The sequence below is a fragment of the Pongo pygmaeus genome, chromosome 9, assembly GCF_028885625.2.
Source record: "Pongo pygmaeus isolate AG05252 chromosome 9, NHGRI_mPonPyg2-v2.0_pri, whole genome shotgun sequence".
In the NCBI taxonomy this organism is placed as follows: Eukaryota; Metazoa; Chordata; class Mammalia; order Primates; family Hominidae; genus Pongo; species Pongo pygmaeus.
Window position 1 is genome coordinate 20,495,879 of NC_072382.2, and position 24,392 is coordinate 20,520,270.

The 24,392-nt window shown below is 52.3% G+C and overlaps 2 protein-coding genes across 2 annotated transcripts in view; one reads left to right on the top strand and one right to left on the bottom strand.

Moving 5' to 3' along the window:
* On the bottom strand, positions 1–4,962 carry ZNF408 (zinc finger protein 408). The gene is made up of 5 exons (XM_054439693.2): positions 4,749–4,962; positions 4,172–4,449; positions 3,072–3,133; positions 2,584–2,843; positions 1–1,536 (listed from the first exon to the last, which is right to left on the bottom strand). The coding sequence occupies exons 1-5, from the start codon at positions 4,798–4,800 to the stop codon at positions 50–52; spliced, it is 2,139 nt and encodes a 712-aa protein (XP_054295668.1). The 5' UTR covers positions 4,801–4,962; the 3' UTR covers positions 1–49.
* The window catches only part of ARHGAP1 (Rho GTPase activating protein 1), a 25,461-nt gene continuing 5,986 nt past the window's right edge, over positions 4,918–24,392 (top strand). Inside the window, exons 1-4 of the mRNA XM_054439732.2 lie at positions 4,918–5,299; positions 9,684–9,865; positions 10,084–10,179; positions 19,207–19,294. Of these exons, the coding sequence (XP_054295707.2) occupies positions 5,154–5,299; positions 9,684–9,865; positions 10,084–10,179; positions 19,207–19,294 (512 nt within the window). The 5' untranslated portion in view covers positions 4,918–5,153. The remainder of the gene's footprint in view (positions 5,300–9,683; positions 9,866–10,083; positions 10,180–19,206; positions 19,295–24,392) is intronic.

Here is a 24,392-nt window from a genome sequence, read left to right on the forward strand (position 1 = left end):
TGAGAAAGCACGGGTCTTTATGGAGTTGTGTCAGCAAAAGGCAAAGCTGTCAGGTGCCCATCTCCACCTCCACCACCTCTGCCCAGGCGCCAAGGCCCATGTCCTTATGGATTAGCACCAGGCTGGGGGCGGCATCCGGCTCCTCTGGCACCACAAAGCACTTCTCCTGGCTTTCTGAAATGGTGACCTCAACAACATCCCTGGTGGGGGAGACTTCCTCCTCTCTGTGTGTGTCCAGCAGTTGTGGCTCAGCCTGCAGGAGCACCACGGTGGGCTCAGAAGCAGCAGAAGGCACAGAGGGTGGGCTGCAGGGTGCCTCGGGCCGGTGACTGAGCTGGTGCCGCCTGAGGCTCTGCGGGAGGGTGTAGCCCATGCCACAGGTGGGGCAGCGGTAGGGCTTGTCCTCTAAGTGAGATTTGAGGTGGCGCCGCAGCTTGGTGGCCAGCGTGTAAGCACGGCCACACTGGGGACAGGGAAAGGGCCTCTCTCCAGAGTGCAGGCGCTCGTGAGCTCGGAGCGTGTGTGGGTCTCGGAGGGCCTTGCCACACACTGGGCACAAGTGGGCCTCCCCAGTGTGTGAGATGAGATGGCGCCGCAGTTCAGGCAGCTGGGGGAAGGCATCGGCACAGTGCGGGCAGCGGTAAGGACGCTCCCCGGTGTGGAGCCGCAAATGCCCACGCAGGTTGCCCCGCTGACGGAACGCCCGGCCACAGTGTGGGCACAGGAAGGGCTTTTCCCCTGTATGGAGCCTCATGTGGTTCCGCAGGGAGCCCTGGTTGGCCAGGGGCCGCCCACACACAGGGCACGGGCAAGGGGCAGGGGCAGCTGGCACCTGGTGGGTCTTGCGATGCAGCCGCAGGGAGGGCCGGCGGGCAAAGGCCTTGCCACACTGGTCACAAGCAAAGGGCCGGGCACCTGAATGTACCACCTGGTGCTCTTTGAGGTCTCGCTGGGTGCCATAGGCCTTGTCGCATTGTGAGCAGGGGAAGGGTCGCACCCCACGGTGGCCCAGCATATGGGCTTTGAAGCTCTCCTCTGAGCTGTAGCTCTTGCCACACTCAGTGCAAAGAAAGGGCTTGTGGCCTGTGTGCACAAATGCGTGCTTCTTTAGGTGGCACAGCTGTAGGAATGCCTTGCCACACTCTCCACAGCGGTACCGTCGCCCCTGCTTAGGGGAGCTTTTTGCTGGGCCAGGAGGGCTCCGCAAGAGTGTAGGACAGCCAGGCTCCTGGGCTCCAGGCTCTGGGGTCTTTGCTCTGGGTGGGCACTGATCACTAGGGCTGTGTAACTTCTTGGCCAGGTAGCCATGCGGCTGGGTGGCTCCACTGCCATCTGGGTCCTGCTGGGTAGCCAAATTGCTCTGAAGTTCAGGTGGCATCTGTGCCTGGGCCGGGTATTCCTCATCCACGTCGCCATCCTGAAGCAATGGGCTAAGTGGCTGGCTATCCTTGGAAAGTCGGTCCTGGGTTGGGAACTTAAGTCCAGGGCTCACCATATTCTCTGCTTGGATGCCAGAGGGTGACTGGGAACCAGGATCTGCAAGGCAAGGATGGGGTGCTGGGGTTAGGGAGCTTCAGTGCAGATGGTGTTACCAGGGAATTACAGGATCAGATGTTTTCTCCCACCCAGCCCCTGAGCCTTAGAGGGAGCAATGATACCAATCTCTTCCCTGGAGCATGGGGTGCACACTCCATTTATCTTCCTGTCCAGCCTTAGGCACCTTTTGGAGAAGCACTCCTGAGAGCCATGGGGTCCCGGCCATCTGGATAATCGCTAGAATAAGGCCATCCCAGATGAAGAATCCCCTTGTTCGCCCCCTGGAGACACATATTTAGGATGTGATTCAAGACCCCTTCCAGCCGGGCGCGGTGGCTCACACCTGTAATCCTAGCACTTTGGGAGGCCGAGACAGGCGGATCACTTGAGGCCAGGAGTTCGAGACCAGCCTGGCTGACATGGTGAAACCCCATCTCTACTAAAAATACAAAAAAATTAGTGGAGGCTGAGGCAGGAGAATCACCTGAACCTGGGAGGCAGAGGTTGCAGCGAGCTGAGACCACGCCATCGCACTCCAGCCTGGGCGACAGAGTGAGACTCCATCTCAAAAAAAAAAAAAAACCCCTTCCTACCTTAGCTCATCTGTAATACAAAAGAACCCCCACACCACAGAGAAGAAACATGGGAGGCTGGAAACCCTGTACATACAAAGCTTACTCTCTTCCTTACTATTCCAGGAAGCTCTTAGGAAGGTAAAAGTTGCAAATGTCTATATTGTTATTCCAAAGAAAAGACCCATCGCCCTTCAACAGAAAGCAATGAATGACAATTTATAGTCTGAGACTGTCCCTTACCTGAAAATTCTAGCCTTGTTGTATCTACCAACCCTAAGCTATTCAGTCATAATCCTTACCCAATACTAATCAAGCTCCACCCTCCTATCCCATGTTGAAAGATCCACCTTAAAACAGATTTTGAAAAGCTAAGACTTCCTTACCGCAATGAGCCATAAACTCGGCTTTGTCTTATCAACAGGTTGTTTTGGTGGGGAAATTGCTGGGGAACCAGCATTTATTTGACACATACCTGTGCAAGGTTCTGCTGCATCCTCCCCAGGGGAGGCCACTTCCTGCTGTACAGCAGACTCCACTTCTGTCACCACTTCTACAGCTGCCTCTTTGTCCAGCCCGGGCTGGGTGAGACTTGGGCCCTCAGAGGAAGGCCGGGGCCACAGCAGCAGTTCAGAGCCTGGCAGTACCAGCTGGTACACTTGCAGATGGAGCCTCTCGCTGATCCGCACTGGGGCCATGTTTCCCTCACTCTCCAGCCTGCCCCGTTGCACCAAGCTGCAAAGAAAAGTAACAGCCAGCTAGGAGATGCTCACTATTCAAGTGGTCTTCCCCGAAAGCCCCAGTCCCCAAGCAGTCTGGGTCCTAAAGTACGCTGTGCCTTTGGAACATTCACTGCAAAAAAGCACTGAATAGGGAATGACAGTCAGCACCGGGTTCCATCCCAAGCCACAACAGAAAACCTCAAAGGAACGCATATTCATGACACACTCTCCTCTGACTTACCTAGTCCAGCCAGAACTCTGCTCACAGGCACACATGTCTCCCCATGGGCCTAATGACAGGTTCTGAAATAAACCAACAAAAGTCCTTCTCAAATGTGTTCGAGAGGGTCAGGTAGGAATAAAAAAAGAAACTAGATGAAACTTTCCTGGGACAAATTTAAGATGAAACTCCTGGAAGGTTAGAAGCCTGTGGTTCTCCTCTAACAGGACAGTGCTGTCTGATTCTTCATTCAGTAAGGACCAAAAAGTCTGTCTCCTCACCTCCCTCCCAAGGGTATGGAGAATTACTAAATTGAACACATTACTGTCTTCCAGTGAGTACTAAACAGAAAAAGTAATAAGGAACACCAGCTTTTTAAAATGGTATTTATTGGGCCAGGCGCAGTGGCTCACACCTGTAATCTCAGCACTTTGGGAGGCCCAGGCAGGCGGATTACTTGAGGCCAGGAGTTTGAGACCAGCCTCACCAACATGGTGAAACCCTGTCTCTACTAAAAATACAAAAATTAGCTGGGTGTGGTGGTGCACACCTGTAATCCCAGCTACTCGGGAGGCTGAGGCATGAGAATTACTTGAACCTGGGAAGTGGAGGCTGCAGTAAGGCAAGATCGTGCCACTGCACTCCAGCCTGGGCGACAAAGCAAGACTGTCTAAGAAAAAAGAAAAATACATAAAATAAAATAAAATAAAATGGTACTTATTGTGCAGTGAAACCTTTTATCTTCACTATTTCATCAGCTCCTCCATATAATCCCAAGAGAGCCACTGCTTTGTTTCACAGATGAATTAAACGCGGCACGTAATTTAACCAGCTAGGTGACAAGGCTGGAATTTGATCCCATGCTTTCTTAATTCCAAAAACCTTAGCTCTTGACCTTCCTCACTCACTGCTGACACTGTATGATTCCAGCTTTCAACAACTTTTCAAACCTCGATTCTTTAACTACTGCTGCTGAGAGGAAACAGTCCTGAAGAGAAGGGACAAGACTATCTCCTATCCCTTGAAATACTCTCTTTCTTCAAATTGAAAAGCTGTCTAGAAATGTCCAAATCTCCCCTACATTTTCAAGGGCGGAGAGAAGTCGCTCTATCCTTCAATACCTCCTCCTGCCGTGGCTTTACTCCCTCGCCCTTCTCCTTGGAGGCAGACTCCTCTTCCAGCGGCCCCCACAGCAGGCCGGGCTGCAGGGGCTTCCCGACACACCAGACCCCCAAGCGCTGTTCCTTGGCGAGTGAGGGGCCAAGGGCCAAGCCCCGGGGAAGGCTCTTTAAAGCGAGGATGGCTCGGGTCGGCCCGGGTGGGACGTCTTTGAGGCTCTGCGTGCAGCCTTCTCCAGAAGGGTTCCATCCTAAGTCCAGGCCCAGGCGCGGCTCGCAGGCTGCAGGGAGAAGGGAAGAGGGTGAGGGAACCGCCCAAGAAGGTGGGAGGTGGAGAAAGGTGTGGGAGGAAACAGCAGGTCCAGCTGGGCGTGCGGAGCCCGAGGGACAGGTGAGGGCTCTAAGGAGGGCCCGGAAAGGTTTGAGGAGGCTCAAGGGCTCTTCAGAAGCCCCCAGCGACTCTGAGGGCACTGGAGGATCCTGGGATCCGGAGGAGAGGAGACTGAGGAGAAAGCTGACCAGAGAGCGTCAGATCCACCTGGGCTAAGGTTGAGGGTCGCGGACATCGCAGGTCACTCACCGGGTTGCAGCGCCTTCTTCCCCTCCAAGAGCAGCTCCTCCGCCTCCTCCATTCCGGGTCAGAAAGCCTCCCTACGCCGGAAGTGAGCGTCCTCTTCTCAGCTCCTCCAGGAAACAGTCACGGACTTCCAAATTTTTTTCTCAAGAAAGAAGCCTCAGAGTCGGACCTCATTGGTGCACAGGAGTGGGAGTTTGGGAGTACTGGGGAGGCAGAACTCTGTCCGAGAGCAATGCGAACCTCGGATTCCGGAGGTGCACCAGTGATTCGACTAGCTGGGAAAGCGGAACTAATTGTTCCAGCCATCTCTTTTTGGGAGTGACGAGTCGGACAGTTATGCTGTTACCTCCCCGAGGCAGGCACTTAGGCGGGCATGTGCAGGAAGTGGGCGGGGCTCCTTGAAAGGCCATGTTTGGGGCCGGAAGTGGGTTGGAGGTGTGGCGGAAATGGTTGGGGATAGAAGAGAGCGGGAGGGGGCGGTTCCCGTTCCACCTCGGAGCCGGATGTTTGCCGAGCTTTGACAGGCGTGGCAGAGGGAGCAGTGCCCGAGCGCGGTGAGCTGCTGGGCGCGGGGTCTCCCTGGGTGGGGATGGGGAAAGGAAAAGAGCTGGCCAGGTCGTCCGAAGGGATGGGGTCCGGATGGGGAGGACCCGAGCAGATCCGAGGAGGGGAACGGGGGTGGAACTGGGCTCAGAGGCCTGGCCTTCCTGCAGGGTTTCTGCCACATTTTGGCGCCTGCAATAAGAGGACTTAATCATTTTCACTGCCTTCTTCCAGCCTTCCCCAGGGCAGAGTCCAGGCCGGGTCGCTGTTATCCAGCAAGCTGGCGCGAGGGGGAAATCTACCAGATCTGATCTGGCAAAGCACTAAGAACAAGATATTTGGGGGAAGTGTTCCTCCTTGCCACTTATTAGGCCACGCTTTCAGTTCAACTTATTTATTTTTTTAAGACGGAGTTTCACTCTTATTGCCCAGGCTGGAGTCTCGGCTCACTGCAACCTCCGCCTCCCGGATTCAAGCGATTCTCCTGCCTCAGCCTCCTAAGTAGTTGGGATTACAGGCGTCCGCCACCACGCCCGACTAATTTTTGTATTTTTAGTAGAGACAGGGTTTCACCATGTTGGCCAGGCTGGTCTCGAACTCCTGACCTCGTGATCCTCCCGCCTCCGCCTTCCAAAGTGCTGGGATTATAGGCGTGAGCCACTGCGCCCGGCCTCAGTTCAATTTCTTAATCTGTGAAACAGGATAATTGCAAAACGTAACCTGGGCTTTGTAAACCGTGAAGCTCTATGCAAACATAATTGTAGTTGAGAGTTGTAATTGCTGTTGTATTGTGGTGGGATTTGCAACTGGGAGGCCGATTCCAACATTGAGAATATGATTTCTTTTCTTTTTTTTTTAGACGGAGTCTCACTCTGTCGCCCAGGCTGGAGTGCAGTGGCGTGATCTCGGCTCACTGCAACCTCCGCCTCCCGGGTTCAAGCGATTCTTCTGCCTCAGCCTCCCAAGTAGCTGGGAGTACAGGCGCGGGCCACCACACCCGGCTAATTTTTGTATTTTTAGTAGAGATGGGGTTTCACCATCTTGGCCAGGTTGGTCTCCAAATCCTGACCTTGTGACACGCCCGCCTCGGCCTCCCAAAGTGCTGGGATTACAGCCGTGAACCACCGTGCCCGGCTGGTCCTCTCTTTCCTCACTGTAAAATGGGCTTAGTAGAACATGCCTCATCAGTGCTATTGTGAGGTTGAGTTTGTGTCCCCAGTTCATGGTCCTATATAGGCCCTCAACAAGTGTGGGTTCCCTTCTTTACTTAGGAGATGAATTAATTGGTTCAGTCATTCAACAAATGATAGCATCTACTATATATCAGGTGTTATTCTGAATAGACCAGAAGTTCTTAAACAGTGATTCTCAGAAGGTGTGTGAACCTCTTAAAATTGCATACATCTCCTAACTTTTCTAGGGAAAAAGTCCACACATGTTACCAATTTCAGAAAAGTCTACAGCTTCCTAAAAGTGATTGCCTAAGGTGATCCTTAAGATTTTTGCAAAGGTTTACCTGCTGAGAATGGAAAAATTAATCTCAGAGTTGGGTGTATTTTGCACAGAGTAGAGCAGGCTTGTGGGTGGCTGGTGTCTTAAACAGGCAGGATACTTCATTTCTACTACTTGATGTTAGAATTTCCCTGTGCTAGCTTCCTCACCCTCCCACTAAATGGGAGTTTAACTTCCGGGCTCGGAGAAGGTAACAGCTGTGGGTTGGGGGTGGTGGGAGGGGCCAGTCTGACTGGGAGTTGGGAACCACTGGGCTTAGTTATGCTGGGAAAGGAGGTTATGTGGGGGGGTTGAGGGAGGTCACGTCTGGAAGAACTGACAGCATAGAAGAACAGTCACTGGAAAAGAGGTGAAGTTCAAGTTCAGCTCCCTTTTAGATGGTGTCCTTCTCCCTCCTTCACATCTACCCCAGCTCCCAGCTGCTCCTTTTTTTTTTTTTTTTTGAAACGGAGTTTCGCTCTTTCACCCAGGCTGGAGTGAAGTAGCGTGATCTGAGCTCACTGCAACCTCTGCCCCCTGGGTTCAAGTGATTCTCCTGCCTCAGCCACCTGAGTAGCTGGGATTACAGGCACCCACCACCATGCCCGGCTATTTTTTTTTTTTGTACTTTTAGTAGAGATGGGGTTTCACCATGTTGGCAAGGCTGGTCTTGAACTCCTGACCTCCGGTGACCCACCCACCTTGGGCTCCCAAAGTGCTAGGATTACAGGCGTGAGCCACTGTGCCCGGCCCCGGCTGCTCCTTCTAATCCTGTTGTTCACTGCAGCACAAAGTATTTCTGAGCACTGGAGAATTATATTTCTGGGAGGCGCCGTTGCCTCTACAGAGGAGGAAATTTAGGCCCAAGTAGGAAAAGGACTTGCTCAGCATCTTTGTAGCTCACTGGCTTAGGCAGGATGATAATCCAGCTCTCCATACTACCTCATCATTTCATGGCATCAGCACCTACTGTGTGCAGAAAGACGTCTTTGGGATAGCTGGAGGTGGGGCTGAAGGAGCCCCTGGTCCCTGGGCAGTGACAGGCTGAATAGAAAGGGTGGAGACAAGGCTCTGGCCTGGAGGGGGTTGCTTTGAGCTGGATTCTGTCTTTATTACCCAGCTGGAGGTCGCTATGGGGAGCAGCTCCCACAGCCTCCTGGCTGGATGGCAGGAAGAGCATGTAGATATTGAAGGGTTGAAGGGTTGAAGGGTTGAAGGCTGAAGGGGAGTGAGGGAGCTGGGCTTTGGCGTCACTCAGAGAAATGCATTCCTGACCATGAGGGATCATCCTTTGTGTTCTTGGGAAGGGATTATATTTTGGTGGTAACCAGGGGTAGTGGATGAGGGCAGGAGACAGAGAGAGGGAGAGGAAGAGGGGTTTTTTGGGCTGTTTTGGCTGGTTGGCTTTGGCTTGGGAGCATGAAACAGCGTTACCACTCAATCCGTGTGGTTGCCCTGGTGATAGGGTGGCTGTTGCTAGGCACAGGGAGAGGGCTTACCATCCAGGGCCCTTGGCTGTGATGTGACGTGTGCAGGAGGTTGTCAAGTGGCCTCAGAGCCCAGAGTCTGTGGCTCCGGGATGGCAGCTCTCCCCCTCTTCTTCCTGCCCACCCCCAGGGCTTGTCTGCTCTCCTTATCTGCCCTGCTGATTCTCTGACCATATATGTCAGTTTTGGGGCTCCAGGAATGCAGCTGGACATGGAGCAGCCTCTTCCCTGGGGTTAGACTGAATAGGTTGAACTAAAAACTGCCCTCCCTCATGTAGGGAGCTTGTGGTAGGAGGAGGAGTTACTGCCCATTAGGGCTGAGGGCAGAGATGCCTACCCCCAGGCTGCATGCGGCTGCAGCCTTCTGGCCAGATTCCAGACCTGCAGAAACCCAGCTTGGTGGTCGACTCTGCCTTGTGCCTGCTGGAGCTGCTGTTCTGCTGGTCACCTCCTCATCTCAGCACCCCAGACATCACGAGCATCCCCCTTTCCCATCTGCACCCTCCAGTCCTTAGGGCCGTCAACCTTTCCACCTTGAAACTGGTGTCAGGAGCGCCCTGCAGAGTAAGAGTGGGCTTGAACGCCCCTAGGAGCCTGCAGACTGTCTGCAGTGACTGGCAGGCAATTCCACATCCCCTGCTGCTAGTTCCTGTCCTGGAGCAAGCCCAGCTGGGCCCCTCAGCCATAGCCTTTTTTTTTTTTTTGAGACGGAGTCTTGCTCTGTCGCCTAGGCTGGAAGTGCAATGGCGCGATCTCGGCTCACTGCAACCTCCGCCTCCTGGGTTCCAGTGATTCTCCTGCCTCAGCTTCCTGAGTAGCTGGGATTACAGATGCCCGCCACCATGCCCAGCTATTTTTTTGTATTTTTAGTAGAGATGGGGTTTCACCATGTTGGCCAGGCTGGTCCTGAACTCCTGACCTCAGGTGATCCGCCCACCTTGGCCTCCCAAAGTGCTGGGATTACAGGCATGAGCCACGGTGCCCAGCATGTTCCTTAGATTCTTACAACATTTCTACCCCTGTAACTGCTAGAGCCTGGGAGGCTTCTGTGTCCAGGTCTCCTGAGGAGAGGGGCATGGACCTCTGCCCTCTACAGCTGGGACTGCATCACTGAGCCAGCTGGGTGGCAGGCGGCACAGGACTGGCACAGCTCTTCCCTCCCCAGCTGCAGGGCCTAGAGGGAGGCGCTGAGCTGTGCCATCCTCTGCCCCAGCTGTCTTTTCTGGCAACACGCCTGAGCCACGGAGCCAGGAGAACCCAGAGCTACGTGGAGCTCTTGGCGGGGATGAGGAGTGTTGAGGAATAGGGACAGGGAGCCTGGGAGAGGGAAGGGTGGGGGCAGGAGGGCACGCGGTGGAGGTCGCAGAAGGTGAAAAGAGCAGGTCACTGACCTGCCACCTGTCCTCCTCTCTCCCAGGTTTCTCTTAAGGTTCTGCAGGGCAAGGCTGTCGGAGACAGGCTTGGCCATGGATCCGCTCTCAGAGCTGCAGGATGATCTGACCTTGGATGACACCAGTGAGGCTCTGAACCAGCTGAAGCTGGCCTCCATCGATGAGAAGAACTGGCCCTCGGATGAAATGCCTGACTTCCCCAAGTCAGGTGGGCTGTGTCTGGTCTTAGGCAGCTACAGGCGCTTTAGAGGGGGATGCACTCCTTCTGCTGAAGGGAGACGCCAGGCGGGCAGGATGGGGCAGACCAGTCCCAGGTTTGGGCTGGGAGCACAGGCCTTACTGGGGGAAGGGCCAGACAGCATGCCTGTGGGGCACAGCATGGTGCCAGCCCCCTGGCTTGTCCCCTGACCCTGCTGTGTTCCTCAGATGACTCCAAAAGCAGCTCCCCGGAACCTGTCACACACCTGAAGTGGGATGACCCATACTATGACATCGCCCGGCACCAGATCGTGGAGGTGGCAGGTAAGCACACCCAACACTATTTTCCTAACCCTCAGAGCTCCTGGCCTCAGGAAGTCAGCCCTTCACACCACAGGGGAAGGGCCTCTCGAGTGCAGTCTGACCCCTGGCCCTGGCACTCCTGAGCACATGCACTGTTCTTTAAAAGTGCAGACTCGTGATTGCCATTTGATGTGCTCACCTGCAGCCACCTCCTGACCTATGGCCCCGTTGTCTCCACTTGCAGGGGGCATGTGGGGAGCCATGTGGCCTAGTGGCTTTGAAGTCAGAAAGCCCTGGGTTTGATCTCCAGCTCTGCTCTTTGAACTCTTAATTTCTTCCTTGTGGGTTACAATAATGAATGCATGTCAGGGCCTAGCCCAGAGTCAGAACACAGTTGGCCTTGAATAAGTAGCCCTCCCTTCCCCTCATTCTATTCCCCTCCTACCCCTCCACCCTAATGTTGGCTTTTCCACCCCATCAGTTACTGGGGAGGATGAGGAGTGCCAGTCCTTCCTGGGAAATCATAGCCCTAGGGAAGTCTGGAATGGGCAGAGCCTCTTTCCAGAAACGGGGAGGGGGCACACGGGCTCCCTGGAGCATCAGGTTCCTGGCAGATATGCTGCCCTGCTGAGAATGGGTACAGAGCCCTGCTTAGATCTCTGTCTCAGGGAGCTCCCTCCTTCCTGTTCATAAGGGGGGACCCAGAAGAAACCAGGAGCTGGGGAGTCAGGCTGATGAGGTGGTTGCTGCCCTTAGGGCCCCACTTTAGAAGGAGCAGCTGGAATCTAGGATCCTTTGTATTTTCCCTAACATTTGTCTGTCCTCGCTGGTGAGGCCAGGCATTCATAAGCAGGGTGGCAGCATGGCCCTGCTGTGAGGCATTGACGTGGGCAAGGAGAACCTGGCGGACACCGGCCCTGGAAGAAGCCTGTCCAGCCATGGGGGTGCTGGGCTTAGAGAGGGAGGGGGCAGTTGAGAGGATTGCCCCGAAGGTCAAACGTGTTTCCATGGTGTTTGTATTCTTGGCGCCTGCCCTGGTCTGGGTTGAGGGCCTTGGCTCTGGCCTCACTCGCCCCCTGCAGAAGCAAGGCTGAGAGTTTTTTCCCCAGTCTGGTCTGAATTGGGCACAGGAAAGTCAGCCTGAAGGTTCTGAACTTGACTGGAGTCTGGGGGGTACCTGATGTGAAGGAGTCTCTGTCCTGACATCATCCTGGCCTGTTTGGTCAAGGCAGAGCTGGGGGAGCCTGCCCCTCCCCACCTCCGTGGGTGACACCTCCTTCCCCACAACCCCCGCACAGAGCTGCAATTTGTTTCTATTTCCCCAGACTGCGATGAGCCTGAGGGGGCCCAGCCAGGTAGGTGTCAGTCCTGGCTCTCTGAGCTTGTTCTCTCTGGACTGCAACCTCTGGGGCTGTGGATCAGGAAGGGCTCTCGGTGGAGGCCAGATGGGGCTAGCTTAATTGCAGTCCCACCCTGGGGAGCTGGGAGCTGGTGGTGCCTCGGAGTCGGAAATAGCAGAAGATTTATGGGAGGCAGGATGGGGGTGGGGGAGGCTGTGTGGGGACACACCTAGGCTCCAAAGGGAAAGGAACTTGCGGGAGGGTCTGGCCTTGGGCAATGGCCTCTGAGTGGTGGCTCAGGGACCTTCTGGGTGATGGTGTCCCCATGGATGTACCTCCCTGATTGCTGAGAGGAGGCTGGATTGGCATCACCAGGCACTCATTTGATGAGACCGTGGAGATGTCCGGGAGAAGCCCTTGTAGGAAGGGAGGGTGGGTTATAGCCTCAGCTCCCCTGCAGCCCAACTCTCCCTGCTGGGAATAGTTGTCATGCCCAAGGCTCAGATTTGGCTCAGTCCCAGTGGGTTCTTTCCAGTGGTGTGCTGGTAAATGGCTCTCTGGAGAGGGGAAAAAAGCCATGATTTGTAGCGTTAGCAGTTTCTGCCTCCCAGATCTCTAGCTACCAACATAATGTCAACTGGCTTGCAAAATTCCTGACAATTGAACAGCTTAACAAATGTGTGAGCTGGCTGTAGCACATGACTGGCTCCATCAGCCCAGCCCTACCTCCCAGGTCCCAGGCCTGCTGGTCTGGTTGTGGGTGGGGCTGGTTTGAGGGGGCCCAGAATGCCTGGGGAGACCTGTTGGTGATTAACTCAGGGCCACCCTGGGAGAGTTCCTGATTGGTATCTGGGGAACACAGAGGCCTCCTTCTCAGGCAGCTTGTCTCTCCCTGGTGCTTTGCACAAATGCTGCCCCTCCCTCCTCATTGAGTCTTCTCCCCAGTGCTCTGGAGACACTAGAGCTGCCAGCTCCTTTGTCTTTAAAGCTCCTGGGCAGGGCCAGGCCTTTGGCTCAAGCCTGTAGTCCCAGCACTTTGGGAGGCCAAGGCGGGTGGATCATGAGGTCAGGCGTTCGAGACCAGCCTGGCCAACATAGTGAAACCCCGTCTCTACTAAAAATTAAAAAAAAAAAAAAAAAAAAATTAGCCGGGCATGGTGGCGGGTGCCTGTAATCCCAGCTACTTGGGAGGCTGAGGCAGGAGAATCGCTTGAACCTGGGAGGCAGAGGTTGCAGTGAGCCAAGATCGCGCCACTGCCCTCCAGCCCAGGCAACAGTGCAAGACTCCGTCTCAAAAAAAATTTAAAAACTCCTGGGCAGAAGTTGGCTCTGATCTGAGATTAGGAGGGGTAGTTTTGAGCTTCTTTCCATGTGCTCCTTGTAGCAGCAGCTGCCCTGCCTGCTGGCAAATACCAAGCTACCCAAGGACTTGGGCATTGGGACCCCCACTCCAGGAAGCTGGAGGACAGGGGCTAGACCTGGTGTTGCCCATCCTCTCATTCCTCGCCTATCTGGGAGTCTCACCATCTGACCAACCCCCTTTTTACCCACATCTTCATCCTGGCGTCATTCAGTGTACATTCACAGAATCCTGAAACAACACTTTGGGAGGCCGAGGTGGGTGGATCACTTGAAGCCAGGAGTTTGAGAGCAGCCTCGCCAACATGGCGAAACCCCGTCTCTACTAAAAATACGAAAAAAAACTAGCCAGGTGTGGTGGCAGGTGCCTGTAATCCCACCTGCTCAGGAGGCTGAGGCAGGAGAATCACTTGAACCCGGAAGGCAGAGGTTGCAGTCAACGGAGATCGCGCCACTGCACTCCAGCCTGGGTGACAAAGAAAGAACCCTGAAATGAGACTTGTAGTCCGCATTAGGCATTCAGTAAGGAAAAACACTCCTCCCCTCCTTCAAGAAGCTAACAGCCAGGCTGGGTGCAGTGGCTCATGCCTGTAATCCCAGCACTTTGGGAGGCCAAGGTGGGCGGATCACGGGGTCAGGAGATGGAGACCATCCTGGCTAACATGGTGAAACCCTGTCTCTACTAAAAATACAAAAAATATAAGCCGGGCATGGTGGTGGGCGCCTGTAGTCCCAGCTACTTGGGAGGCTGAAGCAGGAGAATGGCGTGAACCCGGCGGGGTGGAGGTTGTGGTGAGCCGAGATCATGCCACTGCACTCCAGCCTGGGTGACACAGCAAGACTCCGTCTCAAAAAAAAAAAAAAAAAAAAAAAGAAGCTAACAGCCAACTGAGCGTGGTGGCTCAGTAATCTGTAATCCCAGTGCTTTGGAAGGCGAGGTGGGAGGATTGCTTGAGGCCAGGAGTTTAGGACCAGCCTGGGCAACATAGTGAAACCCTGTCTCTACAAAAATAATAACAATAAATTAGCCAGGTGTGGTAGCCTGTGCCTGTAGTCCTAGCTACTTGGGAGGCTGAGGTGGGAGGATCCTTTCAGTCCAGGAGTTGGAGGCTGCAGTGAGCTATGATTGCACCACTGCACTCCAGCCTGGGTGATAGAGCAAGATCCTGGCTCAAAGGAAAAAAAAAAAAGATTACAGTCTAGTGAAATGGTTCTTAAAACTGGTCACAGTCCACTTTGCAACTATGAAAGGTATCCCCAGGATAGGAGGGATCTCTTTGACAGAAAAAAAAAAAAAAAAGTGTGGCCAGGCACGGTGGCTCACACCTAGTAATCCCAGCACTTTGGGAAGCTAAGGCTGATGGATCATGAGGTCAGGAGTTCGAGACCAGCCTGATGAACACGGAGAAACCCCGTCTCTACTAAAAATACAAAATTAGCTGGGTTTAAGACCGGGCGCGGTGGCTCACGCCTGTAATCCCAGCATTCTGGGAGGCTGAGGTGGGCGGATCATGAGGTCAGGAGATCGAGACCATCCTGGCTAACACAGTGAAACCCCGTCTCTACTAAAAATACAAAAAATTTTCCGGGCGTGGTGGCGGGCGCCTGTAGTCCCAGCTACTCGGGAGCCTGAGGCAGGAGAATAATGTGAACCCGGGAGGCAGAGCTTGCAGTGAGCGGAGATCGCGCCACTGCACTCCAGCCTGGGCAACAGAGCGAGACTCCGTCTCAAAAAAAAAAAAAAAAAAAAATTAGCTGGGTATGGTGGTGCATGCCTGTAATCCCAGCTACTCAGGAGGCTGAGGCAAGAGAATCGTTTGAACCCAGGAGGTAGAGGTTGCAGTGAGCTGAGATCACGCCACTTCACTTCAGCCTGGGCGACAGAGTGAGACTGTCTCAAAAAAAAAAAGTGCACATGCTTGTAATATTTGTCATATAACATCATGGAGGTGCTGTGTCTGCTGAGCACATTGGTGGAGCCCTGGTTCAGAACCCAAAGCTTCCCACTTACAAAGTGCTGTGGCCCGCCGAGAGGAGGCACCACAGGCCTCCAGCCCTCCCCCCAACAGCTTCCCTAACCAGTTGCTACCTCTTAAATTTTAGACCCAGGGGCCTCACAGACTTTCTGCCCTGGCTGAATCCTCAAATCTGCCAGCCAATGAGGCCTGCCTTGCTGCCGGTGCAGATGTGAGGAGGTGCGGGGACTCATGGGCTGGAAGGAAAGATTCTTTTGGTAGCCCCCATGGTCCTCGAGCATTTACCCCATATCCTGGTTATTTCCTCTGCTTAGAAGGAGGTAGGCAGATGAGGCCCCCTCTCCCCAGGCTGGTGGTAGGCATCTCTGGGGTTTCTGAAGCTCCAGACTGTAGTGAGACTGGGCTTGCCAGTCTAACCCTTTGTCCCTGGCCCCTGCCAGTCTGTTTTTCCTTCCGCTGTCAGAGCCAGTGGGAAGTGAATCAGAGCAGGCACATAGCCCCAGAGCCACCCCCAGCTGGCCTCCGGGATCTCAGCACCTCAGGATCTAGGCTAGGGTATGAAAGAGCAGGTACCACCTGGTCCTTCAAAACAGACCTGCTGGGATGGAGCTGCAGCTCCTCTGCAGACAAGCTGGTAGAGGATTCTCTACTTGCAAATCTGGAGACGTTCTGTCCTGAGCTTTGGGAAACTCACTGTCTGAAGCAGTCTGACCCATAACCAAAGCATAATCAAGAACAAACACAGAGGCCAGGCGCTGTGGCTCATGCCTGTAATCCCAATACTTTGGGAGGCTGAGGCGTGCGGATCATCTGAGGTCAGGAGTTGGAGACCAGCCTGGCTAGCATGGTGAAACCCTGTCTCTACTAAAATACAAAAATTAAGGCTGGGCGTGGTGGCTCACGCCTGTAATCATAGCATTTTGGGAGGCTGAGGCGAGCAGATCACCTGAGGTCGGGAGTTTGAGACCAGCCTGACAAACATGGTGAAACCCTGTCTCTACTAAAAATACAAAAATTAGCTGGGTGTGGTGGGGCATGCCTGTAATCCTAGCTACTCAGGATGCTGGGGCAGGAGAATCACTTGAACCCGGGATGCAGAGGTTGCAGTGAGCCGAGATCGTGCCATTGCACTCCAGACTGGGTAACAAGAGCGAAACTCTTTCTCAAAAAAAAAAAAAAAAAAATTAGCCTGGTGTGCTGGCACCTGCCTGTAGTCCCTGCTACTTGGGAGGCTGAGGCAGGAGAATCTCTTGAACTCAGGAGGTAGTGGTTGCAGTGAGCCCAGATCACTCCACGGCACTCCAGCCTGGATGATAGAGACTCCATCTCAGAAAAAAAAAAAAAAAAGAACAAACACAGAAATATAACTAGAACCAGACATCCCATAGTTTAATGGTGACCTGTGATTTTGTGCAGGCTACCAAAACATATTGAATACCTGCCACGTGCCGGACATTGGACTAGTACTGGAGACCGCAGGTGCCGTGGTACGCAACTGTAATCCCAGCTACTGGAAAGCTGAGGCAGGAGTTCAAGACTAGCCTGGGCAACATAACAAGATTCTGTCTCAAAAAATTGTTTTTAATTAAGCAGGTGGGATGGCATGTGCCTGTAGTCCTAGCTACTCAGGACATGGGAGGCTAAAGCAGGAGGATTGTTTGAGCCCAGGAGTTCAAGGCTGCAGTGAGCTACAATTATGCCACTGCACTCCAGCCTGGGCGACAGAGCAAGACCCTGTCTCTTAAAAAAAAAAAAAATCAATCACAGCTTGCCAGGAGTAAACAAAGAAAAAGAACAAACAAAGACAATGAAACACAGCCTCTGTCTTTGAGCTGCTCACAAGCCTGTCAGGGAGACAGGTACATAAACAATTCTACAGGAGAGCGAAGGGTCGGGACAGTGATGGGTGACGGTTTATGCTGGGAGCCATGAAAAGGGGCAGCTAACCTGTCTGGGGAAAGAAGGCGAGGACACAGGTTTCCAGGAGGCGATTATGCCTGCATTGAGTCTTAAGAGTTGGTGGGGGCCCTAGAATATCTTCATGATAAAGGATAGAATGCTTAGAAACCTACAGAAGTCAATCAGAGCCAGTGTCATCCATAATTCTAGTAATAAGCTGGGTGCAGTGGTGCACACCTGTAGTCTCAGCTACTTGGGAAGCTGAGGTGAGAGGATCACCTAAAGCCAGGAGTTCAAGAACAGCCTGGGCAACACATTGAGACCCCCATGTCTTCTCTTTAATTTTTTTTTTTTTTTTTTTTTTTTTGAGACGGAGTCTCGCTCTATCACCCAGGCTGGAGTGCAGGGGCGCAATCTCGGCTCACTGCAAGCTCCACCTCCTGGTTTCACGCCATTCTCCTGCCTCAGCCTCCTGAGTAGCTGGGACTACAGGCGCCCGGCACCATGCCTGGCTAATTTTTTGTATTTTTAGTAGAGACGGGGTTTCGCCGTGTTAGCCAGGATGGTCTCGATCTCCTGACCTCGTGATCCGCCCGCCTCAGCCTCCCAAAGTGTTGGGATTACAGGCGTGAGCCACCGTGCCTGGCCGAGACCCCCATCTCTTAAAAAAATTCTAGTAATAAAATCAGAAAGCGATTGTCAGTGGTCAGAAATGAGACATGACTGTTTAGTAATCAGACTGATTTCCTCAGTGGCTCAAACATGCTGAGAAGGTAACTTCAAGAGGCTTTCCAAATACACACTGCTCAGCGGGGGTGCTTATGGAAAAGTGTAGACTCATAAGATGACTATTTGGCAAGATCACAAATGCTTTAATGAGCATTTTTTAAAAATTGGGTAAGAGCCAGGCGCGGTGGCTCATGCCTGTAATCCCAGCGCTTTGGGAGGCCGAGGCAGGTGGATCACGATGTCAGGAGTTTGAGACCAGCTTGGCCAACATGGTGAAACTCTGTCTCTACTAAAAATACAAATATTAGCCAGGCATGGTGGCAGACGCCTGTAATGCCAGCTACTCAGGAAGCTGAGGCAGGAGAATCGCTTGAACCTGGGAGGCGGAGGTTGCAGTGAGACAAGACTATGCCACTGCACTCCAGCCTGGGTGACAGAGTGAGACTCCATCTAAAAAAAAAAAAAAAAATTGAGATAAGAATCACATAACAAAATTCATGAGTTTGCAGTGTGCAATTCAGTGGTATAATATTTAGTGCATAATGTCATACAATTATCACCTCCATCTAATCCCAAAACATTTTCACCACCCATACCCATACCAAACACTGTACCCACTAAGCAGTCTGTCCCTATCCCCCCTCCTCCCAGTACCTGGAAACCACTAATTTGCTTCCTGTCTCTGTGCATGTACCTATCTAGACATCTCATGTAACTGGAATCATAGACTTGGTGGCCTTTTGTGACCGGCTTTCATTTGGCATAATGTTTCGGAGGTTCATCCACATTGTAGCATGTATCAGTACTTCATTCCTTTTTATGGCCAAACAGTATTCCATTGCATGGATTAACTACATCTTTTATCCGCTGATGGACATTTGGGTTGTCTGCACCAAGCATAACTTTTTTTTTTTTTTTTTTTGAGACACTCTTGCTCTGTCACCCAGGCTGGAGTACAGTGGCACCAGCTCAGCTCACTGCAACCTCCGCCTCCCAGGTTCAAGCAATTTTCCTGCCTCAGCCTCCCGAGTAGCTGGGACTATAGGTGTGCACCACCACACCCAGCTAATTTTTGTATTTTTAGTAGAGATGGGGTTTCACCATGTTGGCCAGGCTGGTCTCGTAACTCCTGACCTCAGGTGATCTCCCTGGTTCAGCCTCCCAAAGTATTGGGATTACAGGCGTGAGCCACCACGCCTGGCCGGCATGACTTTTTAAAAAGTGATGTTGGCTGAGTGTGGTGGCTCACATCTGTAATCCCAGCACTTTGGGAGGCTGAGGCAGGAGGAGGCCAGGAGCTCAAGACCCAGCCATGGCAAGATAGTGAGATCTGTCTCTACAAAAAATTTTAAAATTTCACCGAGTATGGTGGTGCTCACCTATAGTCCTGGCTACTTGGGAGGCTGAAGCAGGAGGCTCTCTTGAGCCCAGGAGATTGGGGCTGCGGTGAGCCGTGATTGCACCACTACATTCCAGACTGGGTGAAAGAACAAGACCCCATCTCAAAAAAAAAAAAAAAAAAAATCACTTTTTTTTTTTAATACCCCAGCTCAGTAGCCCTGAAAGCAAGCTGTCCCTCTCTTCAGTGGCACACCCTTGCATGCAGGAGGCTGCCCGGAGGTCTGTCTGCATGGGCACTCTGGCCCCTGTGGTAACTGGCTCAGATCAGCAGGACTGGCCCCTTTTCACCCCACTTCTTTTGGTTCCCCTTCAACCCACTGCGCTCCATCTTTCTCCACACCTAGGAGATGACAAGTATGGGCGGAAGATCATTGTGTTTAGTGCCTGTCGAATGCCCCCCAGCCACCAGCTCGACCACAGCAAGCTCCTGGGGTGAGTACCTGCCGGGAAGTGCGTTGGGGCTTTGCCCAGATCCCCATTGTAGCCTAATGCCACGTTCTTTACTGTCCCTCCCTGCCTGTGGGTGCTAGGCCACCTGCCTTAATGCCTCCCCTCTTCTCATGAAGGAGCTGGTTATATTTAGGGGAGAGCACTGGATGAGGAGTCAGACCTAGTTTCTAGTTATTGAAGCTGGGTGACCTTGGTAAGCGTCTTTAAGCCTCGCTTTCCTCACCTTTCAAAAGGGATCATAATATAGGCCTCTTTCCTTGTAGGAGTGAGAAACAGCACATGAAAAGGAAGGACTTTTGTCCAGATGTGAGGATTGACTGTTACAATCCTATGGTGTTTCTGAGATGGTTGCAGTTGTTTATTGTTTATAGGACTCATTAGTGTTGTCTTATTTTGTGCCTTTGGTGTCAGTGGTTTCTGTACCGATGTGGGTTCTGGGAGCCAAACATATGTAATAGCTCTGGCTGGTCCAGACACGTCCTGATTCATGTCTGAAGGCTGGTTGAATGCTGAGGCTTGAAAGACCCATTTATGGTTGAGCCAGCTCTGGGCCCATAGGCGAGCAAACTCACTTCCTGCCACTGTCCTCGGGGTGTGTAGTAGAGTGAGACCATCTTGCCCTTCTTTCTGTTTTCTTGGCAAATTTTAGAAAGATGCACTTCTTTCCTGACCAGTTTGAAGCACTCTCTGAAATGTAAAATCCTGGCACTGTCCCAAGCAGCTCTTTGAGATCCTGAATGGTTGCATGCGAGCAGGAGGAGGTGTGGGCTTAGGGACAGACTCAGAGGGCAGCTGCAGAAGGAGAAGGGCCTGAATTTGGAGTCTCAGCCAGTCCTGGCAAGCCAGGGCCACAGACTGAGTCTTCCAGCGCCATCTAGGAGTTCTATCTCTCTGGCCTTCTGAACCCTCTTCCCACTGCTCTTTACACAAGGCAGGCAGAGCCTTGTCCAAGCCCGCTGCGCGGCCCCGCCAAAATGGGCAAGAGCTTGGCCTGGGGCTGGTGGAGGCACATGGCCTTTTCTCTAGTTCTTTCTGTGTCTGATGTACCAGGTGACAGCCTCCTGCCCATATAATAAGTGAAGTGGGAGGAAGTCGGTGGATGGGGGTGGAAAGCACCTGGTTTTCAGGAGACAGCTTGCTGGGGAAGGCCACACCCACCGCGGGGCGTCCTTGGCTTCAGGAAGTCCTCGACATCAGCTGCTGCTTGTCCTCCATCACTTCCGTCCTGGTCACAGTCCCTGCTGAGGGCAGCGGGGTGCTTCCATCATGGAGCACTTTGTCCCATTTTCAGTCAGATTATCTCAGATGTGGCTCTTGCCAGCTTCCCACCCAGATCCGGGAGGTTGAAATACAAAGTGCCTGAGCGCCACTGCACTCCAGCCTGGGCGACAGAGCGAGACTCTCAAAAAAAAAAAGAAAAAGAAAGTGCCTGAAGTGGCTGGACGCAGTGTCTCATGCCTGTAATCCCAGCACTTTGGGAGGCTGAGGCAGGTGGATCATGAGGTCAGGAGATCGAGACCATCCTGGCTAACATGGTGAAACCCCGTCTCTACTAAAAATACAAAAAAAGATTAGCCGGGCATGGTGGCGGGCGCCTGTAGTCCCAGCTACTCAGGAGGCTGAGGCAGAATGGCATGAACCCGGGAGGCAGAGCTTACAGTGAGCCAAGATTGAACCACTGCACTCACTCCAGCCTGGGCGACAGAGCGAGACTCTGTCTCAAAAAAAAAAAAAAAAAAAAGAAAGTGCCTAAAGTTTGGAATCAAATTCAGAAGACACATTCAATTTCACCTCTGCACCTCTTGCTAGCTGCGTGCCTTGGGGCAGGTCTTTTCCAAGCCCTGTAAAAATGAGACTTGTGGCTGGGCGCCCAGCGGCTCATGGCTGGAATCCCAGCACTTTGGGAGGCCAAGGTGGGTGGATCACGAGATCAGCAGTTTGAGACCAGCCTGACCAACATGACCCTGTCTCTACTAAAAATAAAAAAATTAGCCAGGCTTGGTGGCGCATGCCTGTAATCCCAGCTACTCAAGATTATCCCAGCTACTCAAGAGGCTGAGGCAGGAGAATTACTTGAACCCGGGAGGCGGAGGTTTCAGTGAGCCCAGATCGTTCCATTTCACTGCAGCCTGGGTGACAGAGTGAAACTCCATCTCAAAAAAAAAAAAAAAGTTCGGGTACGGTGGCTCACGCCTGTAATCCCAGCACTTTGGGAGGCCGAGGCAGGTGGATCATGAGGTCAGGAGATTGAGACCATCCTGGCCAACATGGTGAAACCTCATCTCTACTAAAAACATAAAAATTAGTTGGGCATGGTGGTGTGCACCTGTAGTCCCAGCTACTCAGGAGGCTGAGGCAAGAGAACTGCTTGAACCTGGGAGGTAGAGGTTGCAGTCAGCCTGGGCAACAGAGCAAGACTCTGTCTCAAAAAAAAAAAAAGAAACTTGTGCCCACCTCCCAGGGCTGTTGTGGGCATTAGTTAAGAACATACGACCTGGCGCGGTGGCTCACGCCTGTAATCTCAGCACTTTGGGAGGCGAAGGCGAAGGTGGGTGGATCACAAGGTCAGGAGTTCAACAGCAGCCTGACCAACATGGCAAAGCCCTGTCTCTACTAAAAATACAAAATTAGCCGTGTGTAGTGGCGTGCGCCTGTAATCCCAGTTACTTAGGAGGCTGAGGCAGGAGAATCACCCGAACCCGGGAGGCGGAGGTTGCAGTGCACCAAGATCATGCCATTGCACTCCACCCTGGGCAACAGGAGTGAAACTCTGTCTCAAAAAAAAAAAAAAAAAAAGAATATACATGAAATCCATTGTGTACATTTTAAAAATATTATAATTAAAGAGTTTAGAAAAATATACGTAGCCATAAATAAAAAAATATATAGACAACTGTGGAAAAAAAAAAGGTCTCCCACACACCCACCACCTAGAGAGAAAGTTACCGTTAATATTTTTGTGTAGTCATTTCCTATTTTTTCTATAATGTATATGGAACTCTATAGTCAGTTTGGTATCTTTTTTTTTTTTTTGAGACCGAGCCTTGCTCTGTCACCCAGGCTGGAGTGCGGTGGCATGATGTTGGCTCACTGCAACCTCCACCTCCTGAGTTCAAGCGATTCCCCTGCCTCAGCCTCCCGAGTAGCTGGGATTACAGGCGTGCACCACCACACTCAGCTAATTTTTGTATTTTTAGTAGAGAGAGGGTTTCATCATGTTGGCCAGGCTGGTCTTGAACTCCCGACCTCTGGTGATCTGCCCGTCTCTGCCTCCCAAATTGCTGGGATTACAGGCGTGAGGCACCACACCCAGCCTGGTTTTGTATCTTACATAACATTTTTTTCTGAGCATTAAATATTCTTCAAAGATACCTTCTAAAAAACATTTTATTGACATCTAATATGCTGACAGAAAAGTGAATAAAACATAAGTGTACTGTGTGAATTTTCAAAAACTGAACACATCTGTGTCACTCACACCCTACAAAGGGCATAACCACTGTTCTGACATCTGACTTCACAGATTCATTCTGTCTGCAGAAATGTCCTGTGAGCTATTCTATTTATGGTTCTCACGTGGTTGATTTAACCAATTCCCTGCTGTTGCAGTTAGCTTGCCACTAGATTTTTTTTCCTCCATCATAAAATGGGCCATGAAGAACAGCCTTCTACAAAAATGTTTCGTTCATCTCAGATTATTTCCTTAGGACAAACTCCTAGACATATTTTTACAGGGTCAGAGAGTATGAGCATTTTATAGCTTCTGATAAACATCACTTTATTTCCCTACAAAAGGCCATAACGTCCGTCGGTGGATGAGAATGTCTGTTTTCACTACAATCTTTGCTATTTTTGTAGTTGCAAAATGCAATCTCTTTATGCGACAGCTCTTTGTAAACTGCAGTGCTCAGTGTGGAGAAGGGGTAAATGACCACGTACTGGGGATCCCAGCATCAGCCACCCCATGCCTGCCTGTGCTGGCCCAGCCTGGCACCCACGGGCCAGTCTTGAGCATACTCTCTCTGGGTTAGGTCAAGCTCTGACCACTTCACCAGGCTTCTCTCCTTCCCTGCCTCCCCTTGGAAGTCCTTAGCATTCTGCCTGCCCAGCCGCCTAGCCTGGAGTAGTGTCCCTGTGGGAGCCTAGAAGCTTTTTGGCCAACTAGAAAGAGGGCTCTATGGCCGGGCGCGGTGGCTCATGCCTGTAATCCCAGCACTTTGGGAGGCTGAGGCGGGCGGGTCACCTGAGGTTGGGAGTTGGAGACCAGCCTGACCAACATGGAGAAACCCCGTCTCTACTGAAAATACAAAATTAGCTGAGCGTGGTGGCGCATGCCTATAATCCCAGCTACTTGGGAGGCTGAGTCAGGAGAATCTCTTGAATCCGGGAGGCAGAGGTTTCGGTGAGCCGAGATCACGCCACTGCACTCCAGCCTGGGCAACAAGAGCAAAACTCCATCTCAAAAAAAAAAAAAAAAAAAAAAAAAAAAAGGGAGCGGGCTTTACACACACTCCCCTCCCTTTCCCCAGTTCTTGTTCATTCCGTCGATAACTCTCAGTGTGCTCAACACCAGGTGTGTATATGTTTGTGCTGAGCTGGTAGATAGCGTGTCATGAGCATAATAGGGAACCAGAGGAGTTGGGGCTCTTTGGTCCACTAAAGGCCTAGTGACTGGAGCAGGTGATTCTCTGGCCACCCCATCCCCTTTCATGGGCACAGTGTTTTACTGCCAGCACTGGAGTTCATGTGTAAAAGGCAAAGCTGTCCTGTGGTCAAGAATGCAGGCTTTTGGCCAGGTGCAGTGACTCATGCCTGTAATCCCCCAGCACTTTGGGAGGCTGAGGTGGGAGGATTGCTTGAGGCCAGGAACTCAAGACCAGCCTGGGCAACATAGTGAGATCTGTCTCTACAAAATAAAAAATAGAAAAAAGAGCCAGGTGTGGTGGCTCACACCTGTGGTTCCTGCTACTCAGGAGGCTGAGGCAGGAGGATAGCTTTAGCCTGGGAGGTCAAGGCTGCGGTGAGCTGTGATCGCGCCACTGTGCCCCAGGCTGGGTGACAGTAAGACCCTGTCTCAAAA

Bases quoted from the DNA above. Each gene is read 5' to 3' on its own strand.
- ZNF408 (XM_054439693.2), bottom strand. From the start codon at position 4,800: ATGGAGGAGGCGGAGGAGCTGCTCTTGGAGGGGAAGAAGGCGCTGCAA. The intron at 4,450-4,748 runs GTGAGTGACCTG...TTCTCCCTGCAG, and splicing joins GAAGAAGGCGCTGCAACCCG to CCTGCGAGCCGCGCCTGGGC. The intron at 3,134-4,171 runs GTATTGAAGGAT...GGTTTATTTCAG, and splicing joins TAAAGCCACGGCAGGAGGAG to AACCTGTCATTAGGCCCATG.